This window comes from Bufo gargarizans, chromosome 5 (genome assembly GCF_014858855.1).
Source record: "Bufo gargarizans isolate SCDJY-AF-19 chromosome 5, ASM1485885v1, whole genome shotgun sequence".
In the NCBI taxonomy this organism is placed as follows: Eukaryota; Metazoa; Chordata; class Amphibia; order Anura; family Bufonidae; genus Bufo; species Bufo gargarizans.
This window is the reverse complement of record NC_058084.1, coordinates 35240407-35253120: the sequence shown is the minus strand read 5'-3', so window position 1 is coordinate 35253120 and position 12714 is coordinate 35240407. Positions and strand designations below refer to the sequence as shown.

The following is a 12714-nucleotide window of genomic DNA, read 5'->3' as shown; positions in this document are numbered from 1 at the left end:
TTTATGTATGCTCTAATGTGTTTTTACATGCAATGTACCCCTGTATGATGCAATATCAGGCCTAGTTGGGTGTAGTTAGACATCCCAGACACTAGAGGGAGATAGGGAGCCCCTAGTATAAATGTCCAGGCCTAGACAGGGAGAGTTAGTGCAGAGTCAGGAGTCTGAGAAGACAGAGGTTAGAAAGCCTGCTCCTGACATGCAGCTGGATAGCCCTGGCTGCTAGTGATGTCCAGGAGGCTAGTGAGAAGCTCCAGCCTGCCTGAGAACAAGAGAGCCCTAGTTAGCTCTGAAGACACCCCAGTTGCAGGACCCAACCTCCTGGGAGAAACCCACAGTCATCCACTTTACAAGAGAGGGCGATCCAGGGTAAGCTAAGTGACTCTGATGGGCAGATGACACTAGAAAGTGCAGCAAGAATCTAATACCTGAGGAAGATAGTAACCAAGGATTTAAGCCACCCTTTAGGCATCCGGGCCTTGGGAGATATAAAGCCGGAGCAGGAGTTCTATAAAGGACAGTGTACATTGATTCTGAGGAAAGGTACCACCTGCTGCTGAGTGCTTGTGAAGTTTACCCTCTGCGTATCTTGCATAAATATTGCCTGCCATTTTGTGAATAAGCCTACTTGTGGAACTGTGATTGAAAGACTGTGCTACTACCTGCTGTACAAAGTTGGATTGTTCAGTAAAATTACGTTTGGTTCACTATTCTACTTGTGTACCTCCATCATTCCAACTACCAACCGGCGTGCCACCGTCCAAAGGCACTGGCGTCACGAATCCAACAGGGACCTTGCCCCAGGCACTCAAAATACTCGTAACATCCAGGGCACCTCATCCACCATCAGGCCTGGTCCCTATCTACAGAGCGTGCCCCAGAGGAACTGTGTCTACCTCTCCTTCACTGCCACACGCCTGCCCAGGGTTCTTCAAATATAGTGAGTACCCTCGATTGCCCATAACCGTGACCTCACTTCGTCATACCCTGCAGGTCTGGCGTGTTGCACTTCTATCTTCATTCAGCAGGACCTGCGCTGACGTCACCACGTGGTGAGCGCGATTACGTCATCAAAGGTCCTTTTGCAGGTCCTGAAAGAAGAGTCAAGAAGACCATGCCGGCTGCGCAATCAAGTGGATGAGGGGAGTTTAATTTATTTTATTTATTTTTTTAACCCCTCAAGCAACAATTTACTATGCATTCTGTATTAGGAATGCTATCATTTTCCTTTATAACCATGTTATAAGGGAAAATAATACAGTTAATTGACTTTTAGCAATTCACTAACATCATCTCCTAGCGACCATGCGTGAAAATCACACCGCATCCGCACTTGCTTGCAATCCATTTCTATGGGGCCTGCGTTGTGTGAAAAACGCAGAATATAGAACATGCTGCGATTTTCACGCAACGCACAAGTGATGCGTGAAAATCACCGCTCATCTGCACAGCCCCATTGAAGTGAATGGGTCCGGATTCAGTGCGAGTGCAACGCGTTCACCTCACGCATCGCACCCGTGCGGAATTCTCACCCGTGTGAAAGAGGCCTTAGAGAAAAGTGTCCATTCCTGCCCCAGATGTGTCATCCGGCCTGAGCGCCTGTGATAAACCTGGTGCAGATCTAGACGGCCGGTCTGAGCTTAGACCATCTATAGCAGGGGTCCTCAAACTACGGCCCGCGGGCCACATGTGTCCCGCCGAGGACACTGATCCAGCCCGCCGGGTGTTTTGGACGTTTTCAGAAATTCTGTAGGCAGCGGTGGCGGCTGCAGGGCACAGCAGGAGATGAGCGCTGCGCTTCCATTGCGCTCATCTCCATAGTGACCTGCATCGCCGTCCTCAGGACAGCGATACATCTGCCTGTGCTGTGGCAGGGGAGGGAGATGCGTCTCCCTTCCCTGTTCCTCTGATAGGCTGCTGGCACAAGGCCCGCAGCCTATCAGAGGCCAGTGCAGGCGGCGCAATGACATCATCGCGCCGCCTGAGCAGTACAGAGCGGGACACAGGCCAGAAGAGGCCTGCATGGCACCGCATCGCAGATGGTATGAGTGTTTTTTTTATTTTATTAAATCGGCCAATTTTTCTGCCACACTTATTACTGGCACATGGGGGGGGGGGGAAGCAAAGCGGAGACTGGTACATGATGGGAGGGAGAATTGGCACGTATCACTGGCACATGGGGGGGTGGCAGCAGAGAGGTGACTGGCACATGATGGGGGGAGAATTTGCACTTATTATTGGCACATGAGGGGCAGCCGAGAGGAGACTGGCACATGATGGGGGGGAGAATTGGTACTTATTACTGGCACATGGGGGGGTGGCAGCAGAGAGCAGACTGGCACATGATGGGGGGAGAATTGGCACTTATTACTGGCACATGGGGGTGGCAGCAGAGAGGAGACTGGCACATGATGGGGGGGAGAATTGGCACTTATTACTGGCACATGGGGGGGTGGCAGCAGAGAGCAGACTGGCACATGATGGGGGGAGAATTGGCACTTATTACTGGCACATGGGGGGTGGCAGCATAGAGGAGACTGGCACATGATTGGGGGGGAGAGGAGTATGGCACTTATTACTGGCACATGGGGGGTCGCAGCACAGAGGAGACTGGCACATGAGTGGGGGGGAGAGGAGAGTGGCACTTATTACTGGTACTTGAGTGGCGGGGAGAGGCACTCTTCACTAGCAGATGATTGGGGGGCATCTATGGGGGCACCTCTTACTGGCACATTATTGGGGGGCACTATGGGGACATTTACTGAGGCCACAAAGAAGGGGGTATTTTATATGGGGGCTCTGTGTGGCGCTAATATTATCAGTGGTATTATCTGTTTCTGCAGTATAGTATTGGGGAGCTATTGGATCCACCATTGGTTCTATTAGTCTCGCCGCGCAGGCGCACCTCCTTCCAGACCTGTGAACCTCATGTGCAGTTGCGTTACAGGAAGTCCGCAGAAGAAGAAAGGAGAAGGAGACGTTCAGGGGTAGGGAAATGTGTTTTTTCACTTCAAAATAAGATATGTGCAGTGTGCATAGGAGTTTGTTCATAGTTAAAGGGGTTTTCCCATCTTGGACAATGGGGGCATATCGCTAGGATATGCCCCCATTGTCCTATAGGTGCGGGTCCCACCTCTGGGACCTGCACCTATATAGAGGACGTAGTTTCGAAAGTGAGGAGGGCGCACTACGCATGCGCAGCTGCCCTCCATTCATTTCTATGGGGCTGCCGAAAATTTCCCTCTGCCTCATAGAAATGAATGGGAGCATGGGCAGTGCATGCGCGGTACACTGCCATTCACTTTCGTGGCTCCGTTCTCTATATAGGTGCGAGTCCCAGCGGTGGGACCCGCACCTAACTATATGCCCTCATTGTCCAAGATGGGAATACCCCTTTAAACTATAGTCCGGCCCTCCAACGGTCTTAGGGACAGTGAACTGGCCCCCTGTTTAAAAAGTTTGAGGACCCCTGCTCTATAGGATGATACACTGTCTGTATAGTAGTGCTACCCCCTGCAGGGATGGGCATGGTCTGAAAGATGGTGCATCACTGGATGCAGTCCGCAAATTGCAGATCCGCAAAACACGGATTTTGCAGCCCTTAATAAAACAGTCCTATCACGGAGTGCTGTCCGCATCTTTTTCAGCTCCATTGAACTGAATGGGTCCACATCCGAACCGTACAAAATGCAGATCTGATGCGGACCCAAACGCCTTAGGCCTCCTGCACACAAACAGCGGGTCGGATGCAGTCAGCACATCGTGAATAGATAGAACATGTCCTATTCTTTTCTGTTGTGCGGACAGGCATAGGACATTTTGTATGGGATGCATAAGGCCAGGATCCATGGTTTGCGGATCTACAATTTGCAGACTGCAAAACGGATATGGTCTTGTGCATGAGCCCTAAAGGGGATGCATCTGAGAACTGTGCACCCAGGAGTGCACCACCAATAAGGCCAGGTGAGGCGATCGCCTCAGGCAGCACCAGGTAGGAGCAAGAGGGGGCAGCGGAAGGGCCATGGGAATGAGCGCTTTCATTGTTGCAAAGGGGTTAGGTGAAGAAATTGACATTGGGGGGGCGCTGTTTCAGTTTTCGCCGCAGACAGCAGAAAGGCTAGGTGCACCCTTGTGTGCACCCCTATACCAGACTGACCGAAAAACAGGGGATTCTTTAAAGAAGAGCAGGCAGCTCCCCAATTATGTCCTGGAAATAATCCTTAATGGCTACTATGTGAATCACTGCATTCGTATTTCTGTAACTATAGAAGATAAGTGTGGGTTCACTAGGTTTAGGGGTTCGCATTTATGAGACATTTTACTATTTTTTTATTTTTTATTTGCTTCGGCCTTTATATGGGAAAAGAAGTCACTCCACGTTTTCTACTTCCTGTCCTGTCCATCCCTGGGACCAGAGAGGGAACGGTGGACAAGTGACTCCATTATTTTAAAAAATATTTTGTTGATTTTCCCAGATTGACAGCACAGAATAAGGCCTCTTTCACACTACCATTTTTTTTTTTCCGTTTTGCTGGCCGTTTTTTGCGTTCCGTATACGGAACCATTCCTTTCAATGGTTCTGCAAAAAAAAGCGAAATGTACTCCGTAAGCATTCAGTTTCCGTATTTCCGTTTTTCCGTTTCGTTGAAAGATAGAACATGTCCTATTATTGCCCGCAAATCACGTTCCGTGGCTCCATTCAAGTCAATGGGTCCGCCAAAAAAACGGAACACATACGGAAATGCATCCGTATGTCTTCCGTATCCATTCCGTTTTTGCGGAACAATCTATTGAAAATGTTATGCCCAGCCTAATTTTTTCTATATAAAATTACTGTATACTGTATATGCCATACGGAAAAACGGAACGGAAACAGAAACGCAACAGAAACAAAAAAAAAAAAACTGAACAACGGATCCGTGAGAAACGGACCACAAAACACAAACAGCCATACGGTAGTGTGAAGAGCCTATGGCCTAGTTCACACGAACGTATGGCTTTTAGGCCTCTTTCACACGGGCGTCATGTTTATTGCCCTGATAAGAGGCGGGTGCGTTGCGGTAAAATGCGCGATTATTCCGCGCGAGTGCAAAACATTGTAATGCGTTTTGCACTCGCGTGAGAAAAATCGGCATGTTTGGTACCCAAACCCGAACTTCTTCACAGAAGTTCGGGTTTGGGTTAGGTGCTGGGTACATTTTATTATTTTCCCTTATAACATGGTTATTAGGGAAAATAATAGCATTCTTAATACAGAATGCATAGTACAATAGGGCTGGAGGGGTTAAAAAAAAAATTAAAAAAATTTAACTCACCTTAATCTACTTGCTCACGCAGCCCGACTTCTCTTCTGTCTTCTTTTTTGCGATGTGCAGATAAAGGACCTGTGGTGACGTCACTCCGGTCATCACATGGTCCATCACATGATCCATCAACATGGTAAAAAAAGATCATGTGATGGACCATGTGATGACCGGAGTGACGTCACCACAGGTCCTTTATCTGCACACAGCAAAAAAGAAGACAGAAGAGAAGCCGAGCTGCGCGAGCAAGTGGATTAAGGCGAGTTAAATAATTTTTTAGGTTTTTTTTAACCCCTCCAGCGCTATTGTACTATGCATTCTGTATTCAGAATGCTATTATTTTTCCTTATAACCATGTCATAAGGGAAAATAACAATGATCGGGTCTCCATCCTGATCGTCTCCTAGCAACCGTGCGTGAAAATCGCACCGCATCCGCACTTGCTTGCGGATGCTTGCGATTTTCACGCAGCCCCATTCACTTCTATGGGGCCTGCGTTGCGTGATAAACGCACAATATAGAGCATGCTGCGATTTTCACGCAACGCATAAGTGATGCGTGAAAATCACCGCTCGTGTGCACAGCTCCATAGAAATGAATGGGTCCGGATTCAGTGCGGGTGCAATGCGCTCACCTCACGCATTGCACCCACGCCGAAAACTCGCCCGTGTGAAAGGGGCCTTATAGTTTTTTGCGGTCCATTTTTCACTGATCCGTTGTTCAGTTTTTGAGTTCAGTTGTATTTCCGTTTCCTTTCCGTTTTTCCGTATGCCATGTACAGTATACAGTAATTACATAGCTGGGCATAACATTTTCAATAGATGGTTCAGCAAAAACGGAACGGATACGGAAGACATACGGATGCATTTCCGTATGTGTTCTGTTTTTTTTGCAGACCCATTGACTTGAATGGAGCCACGGAACGCGATTTGCGGGCAATAATAGGACATGTTCTATCTTTCAACGGAACGGAAAAGCAGAAATACGGAAACAGAATGCTTACGGAACACATTCCGTTTTTTTTGCAGAACCATTGAAATGAATGGTTCCGTATATGGAACACAAAAAAACAAAACGTTTGTGTGAACTAGGCCTAAATCTAATTCACAGTTAGGGTCCATTCACACGTCCGTAGAATGGGTCCGGATCCGTTCCACAATGTTGCGGAACGAATCTGGACCCATTCATTCTCTATTGGGCTGGAAGAGATGCGGACAGCACACAGTGTGCTGTCTGCATCCGCGTTTCCGGAGCGCGGCCTCGATCTTCCGGTCCGTGGTTCCCGAAAAAAATAGAACATGTTCTATTCTTGTCCGCTATTGCAGACAAGAATAGGCAGTTCTATGGGGGTGCCGGCCGGGTGTATTGCGGATCCGCAATACACTACGGACGTGTGAATGGACCCTTATACAGTACAAGTGACTCAATTAGAACCTCACGTATAAGGCCTCATGCACACAACCATATGTATTCTGCGGTCTGCAAAAAACAGATCCGCAAAAAATACGGACGACGTCCGTGTGCAATCCGTATTTTGCGGAACGGAACAGCTGGCCCCTAATAGATCAGTCCTATCCTTGTTCGTAATGCGGAACGGACATACGGAAACAGAATGCACTTGGAGTAACTTCTGTTTTTTTGCGAACCCGTTGAAATTAATGGTTTCGCATACGATCCGCAAAAAAATGGAACGGACAAGGAAAGGAAATTTGTTTATGTGCATGAGCCCTAAGTGCAATGCCCTTCTGTGGACATCTTTATCTAGACCAGGGATGCTCAACCTGCGGCCTAAAACTACAACTCCCACCATGCCCTGCTGTAGGCTAATAGCTGTAGGCTGTCTGGGCATGCTGAGAGTTGTAGTTTTGCAACAGCTGGATGGCCGCAAGGTGGGCATCCCTGATCTAGACCTATCAAGAGAATGGTAGAGCTGTCATATTGTTGTCCTAATTCTACTAATCTACTATTATATTAGAATATAGCATTTTCCCTTCACACTAGTAGGAAACGAATCTCTCCATTAAATTCTCAAAAGGTACAGGTAAAGGTTCTGCTGAATAAAAAAAATAAACTGACATAAAGGCCTCATGCACACGGACGTTTTTTTTGCGGTCCGCAAAAACGGTTTCCGTTGTTCCGTGATCCGTGTCCGTTTTTTCTTCCGTGGGTCTTCCTTGATTTTTGGAGGATCCACGGACATGAAAAATTAAAAAAAATCTAAGTCAAGTTTGCCTTTGAAATGATAGGAAAAAACGGACACGGATCACGGACACAGATCACGGACGCGGATGACAATGTTGTGTGCAGCCGTGATTTTTCACGGACCCATTGACTTGAATGGGTCCGTGAACCGTTGTCCGTAAAAAAAATAGGACAGGTCATATTTTTTTCACAGACTGGAAACACGGATCACGGATTCGGATGCCAAACGGAGCATTTTCCGATTTTTCCACGGATCCGTTGAAAGTCAATGGGTCCGCGGAAAAAAACTGAACAACGGCCGCGGATGCACACAACAGTCGTGTGCATGAGGCCAAAATGTAATAAAAAAATTTCTATGAATATTGAGCTTAAAAAAATACCGCTTTCTGACTGACTTTAAGACGAAACAAAACGTGCAGTTGTATAGTCACATAACAGATGCAGCAAAGCTGAGTTTGTCACTTGTCACATGTCCACATCTTCATACGTTCATGGATCAGGACGTATATGTCCGACGGAGGCATGTGACGTACGCCGTATAGGGGCATCTGTCATCCATGGGGTCCCGTTGTATAAAAATAATGTATACCATGTGGTGGCTGCCCCATTTCTGTACACCTGATCATATGGGGAGTCAGGCCGAAAGTGTGTTCTGAAGTGACCTGGGGTTACGTTAGGCTAAGGCCTCTTTCACACGACAGTATGGCTTTTTCAGTGCTTTAGGCCTCATGCACACGACCGTTGTGTGCATCCGTGGCCGTTGTGCCGTTTTCAGTTTTTTTTCGCTGACCCATTGACTTTCAATGGGTCAGTGGAAAAATCGGAAAATGCACCGTTTTGCAGCCGAGACCGTGATCCGTGTATCCTGTCCGTCAAAAAAATAAGACCTGTCCTATTTTGTTGACGGACAACGGTTCACGGACCCATTCAAGTCAATGGGTCCGTGAAAGAACACGGATGCACACAAGATTGGCATCCGTGTCCGTGATCCGTGGCCGTAGGTTACTTTCATACAGACGGATCCAAAGATCCGTCTGCATAAAAGCTTTTTCAGAGCTGAGTTTTCACTTCGTGAAAACTCAGATCCGACAGTATATTCTAACACAGAGGCGTTCCCATGGTGATGGGGATGCTTCTAGTTAGAATACACTACAAACTGTGTACAAGACTGTCCCCTGCTGCCTGGCAGCACCCGATCTCTTACAGGGGGCCGTGATCAGCACAATTAACCACTTCAGGTGCGGCACCTGAAGGGGTTAATTGTACTATCATATCCCCCTGTAAGAGATCAGGGCTGCCAGGCAGCAGGGGGCAGACCCCCCCCCCCCCCCTCCCCAGTTTAAATATCATTGGTGGCCAGTGCGGCCCCCCCCCTCCCTCCCTCTATTGTAATAATTCGTTGGTGGCACAGTGTGCGCCCCCCATCGGCCCCCCCTTCCTCCCTGTATTGTAATAATTATTCGTTGGTGGCACAGTGTGCGCCCCCCATCGGCCCCCCCTTCCTCCCTGTATTGTAATAATTATTCGTTGGTGGCACAGTGTACACCCCCCATCGCCCCCCCTCCTCCCTGTATTGTAATAATTATTCGTTGGTGGCACAGTGTGCACCCCCCATCGCCCCCCCTTCCTCCCTGTATTGTAATAATTATTCGTTGGTGGCACAGTGTACGCCCCCCTCCGTATGTATTCCGTTTCCGTATTTCCGTTTTTCCGTTCCGTTGAAAGATAGAACATGTCCTATATTTGGCCGCAAATCACGGTCCGTGGCTCCATTCAAGTCAATGGGTCCGCAAAAAAAACGGAACACATACGGAAATGCATCCGTATGTCTTCCGTTTCCGTTCCGTTTTTTCTGAACCATCTATTGAAAATGTTATGCCCAGCCAAATTTTTTCTATGTAATTACTGTATACTGTATATGCCATACGGAAAAACGGAACGGAAACGGAACCACATCGGAAGCAAAAAAACTGAAAAACTGATCCGTGAAAAACGGACCGCAAAACACTGAAATGGATATACTGTAGTGTGAAAGAGGCCTAACTCATATCCGACAGTATATTCTAACATAGAGGCGTTCCCATGGTGATGGGGACGCTTCAAGTTAAAATATACCATCGGATTGGAGAAAACTCCGATCAGATGGTATAAAAGGGACTCCAGACTTTACATTGAAAGTCAATGGGGACGGATCCGTTTGAAATGGCACCATATTGTGTCAACGTCAAACGGATCCGTCCCCATTGACTTGCATTGTAATTCAGGACGGATCCGTTTGGCTCCGCACGGCCAGGCGTGTCCGTGGATCCTCCAAAAATCAAGGAAGACCCACGGACGAAAAAACGGTCACGGATCACGGACCTACGGACCCCGTTTTTGTGGACCGTGAAAAAATACTGTCGTGTGCATGAGGCCTAAGGCCCCTTTCACACGAGCGAGTTCTCCGCGCGGGTGCAATGCGTGACGTGAACGCATAGCACCCGCACTGAATCCTGACCCATTCATTTCAATGGGGATGTGTACATGAGCGTTGTTTTTCACGCATCAGTTCTGCGTTGCGTGAAAATCGCAGCATGTTCTATATTCTGCGTTTTTCACGCAGCCCTGGCCCCATAGAAGTGAATCGCGCTGCGTGAAAAACGCATTGCATCCGCAAGCAAGTGCGGGTGCAATGCGTTTTTCACTGATGGTTGCTAAGAGATGTTGTTTGTAAACCTTCAGTTTTTTATCACGCGCGTGAAAAAAGCATCAAAATGCATTGCACCCGCGCGGAAAAAAATGAACAACTGAACGCAATCGCAGACAAAACTGACTGAACTTGCTTGCAAAATAGTGCGAGTTTCACTGAACGCACCCGGACCTAATCCGTCACGCTCGTGTGAAAGGGGCCTTACTGTCCATTTTTCACGGATCCGTTGTTCCGCTTTTTGTTTCTGTTTTTTGTTTCCGTTTTTCCGTATGGCATATACAGTATACAGTAATTACATAGAAAAATTTGGGCTGGGCATAACATTTTCAATAGATGGTTCTGCAAAAACAGAACGGATACGGAAGACATACAGATGCATTTCCGTATGTGTTCCGGTTTTTTTTGTGGACCCATTGACTTGAATGGAGCCACGAACGTGATTTGCGGGCAATAATAGGACATGTTCTATCTTTCAACAGAACGGAAAACCGGAAATATGAAAACGGAATGCATACGGAGTACATTCAGTTTTTTTTTTTGCTGAACCATTGAAATGAATTTTTCCGTATACTGAACGCAAAAAACAGCGTAAGCGGAAAAATAAAACGTTTGTGTGCAAGAGGCCTAAGTGCAGACATCCAACCTTATTCAGCTCTGCTACATCTATTAGTGTGTATAGCATATAAATAGCACCATGCATTGAAAATAGTGGTGTTAAGGCTGAAGGCTTAATATATCGCACACTGTGCGGAATAGCGCGGAGAAGTGGGTGGTGGTGAAACCATCAGCAGCTCTGCTATATCCAACTGTGCCGCATGATGAACGCGCCGTAGGCAACAATCAACTTGTACACTGGAGTACCGTTTGGTCCTAATGAGATACTCAGCTCTGCTACATCTATTTGTGTATGAAACAAAACGCACAATATAAATAGATAACACAGTGGGGGTCATTTACAAAGTCTTTGATTCCCTCCTGCGCTGCCGAAGAATGTGCCTAATTTCTGACTAGGCGTTGAGCCCGGTATAGAAAACTACTTCAGCCCCTGACAGGAGTACTTTTTCGCCAACATTTACACCAGGCACAAACTTGTTGGGGCCGATATCTTGTCCCCCGTCAGTCTTAACTGGCGAGGACGGTATAAAAACAAAACTCCTGTTGCACTGGAGTTCAAAAAGTCGCAAAAAGGGATCTTACGACTTTTTTCAGCCAAGAACTGGCAGAAAAATGTTAGTGAATGACCCCCAATGAATTGTGTCAAATTACACATTCAGCCCTGCTACATCTGGATGCACTTGTCAACCCTTCTGCATAATTCCACGAAAAAGAGAAACGTATATACCAAACATTATAATTAGTATGGCTCTTCGACATTCTGCGTTGGCATAAAGCGGGCATAGTTTCCATGTCGCCACCGAAGTTCCCCATCCAAACCTGTGTGCAGACCTGTCGCTGTACTGCAAGTGCCCCGCTGTTATTCCACTCTCAGTGCTAGTGCATGTGCCTCACGACTGACTCAGCTCTGCTACACGCTGACAAACTCAGCTCTGCTGCATCTGTGTTTATAACCAGTGCAGTTCTACAACCACAGCTGCACCTGCCCCCTCCTCATGACATCACGGTGCAGAGCGGTGATTGGCAGCCGACCAGTGCTACAATGACATCATGCCCTCACCCACAGACGCCAGCTGCTGCAAATAATGCCAGTAATGGTGGCCACTCACCCTCCACAGCCATGGCCTCAGCAGTCGTGCACGCCACACATTACTCCTGCAGCCCTGGCAGCAGACGTCGCCTTTATTCTCAGCCAGCAGAGATTTGATTTCTGCTTTCCATCCGCTGCTATGAGCAACCTGCATACAGCAAGCCTGGGAGCCTGCAGCGGAGGATTATGGGAGCTGTAGTACTTTTACTTTTAAAAGCGTATCCCTGCCCCCGCCTTTCCTAGGCTGTCGCCGCAGACAGGGCGATCACGTCCTGCAGGATTTAGCATCGGGATAGAGGGATATGAACGACACCCTGTTATTTGCAAATCACAGCTTGTAATAACAACGTATCGTTCAGCAGAGGACTACGTTTCCCAGAATGCTGCATTCCAGAAGCAAATTCTGCTAGAAAATAGAAGTATTTCCCTAAGAACTTCCTAGTCAGGTGTCAATGGCTCAGTGCTCTACTTGAATAACTGGCCCTACCTGCTGCGTTCATGTCACAGGGACCCATCACTTTTTGCTTTGTTACAGATCATTCACATATAATGATACGTTGTTGCAGGCTTCTGTCATGGCTGCAACTGATTTGCCCCTCCTGCTCCATACAGTATTAGAACGAAGTTTTATGCGTATCGACTTCAGATGTTTCATCCAAAGTCGATTCGCTCATCCCTAGTTGTCACGACTCACGATACCAAAATTTTGATTCGATTTCGATACCATAAAAAAGGATTGCGATACTCGATACCACACGAAAAAAAACACCAAAAAAGCTGCGTGCATTCCGCATTTTATGGAACGTACGGCCCAT

At 47.5% G+C, this 12714-nt stretch overlaps 1 protein-coding gene across 2 annotated transcripts in view; it reads right to left on the bottom strand.

The window, feature by feature from the left end:
* SAMD12 (sterile alpha motif domain containing 12) overlaps nt 1-12038 on the bottom strand; it is an 827678-nt gene extending 815640 nt beyond the window's left edge. For both annotated transcript variants that reach the window (XM_044295733.1, XM_044295734.1), the window contains exon 1: nt 11919-12038. In XM_044295733.1, the coding sequence (XP_044151668.1) occupies nt 11919-11931 (13 nt within the window). In that variant the 5' untranslated portion in view covers nt 11932-12038. The remainder of the gene's footprint in view (nt 1-11918) is intronic.
* Nucleotides 12039-12714: the final 676 nt, after the last annotated feature.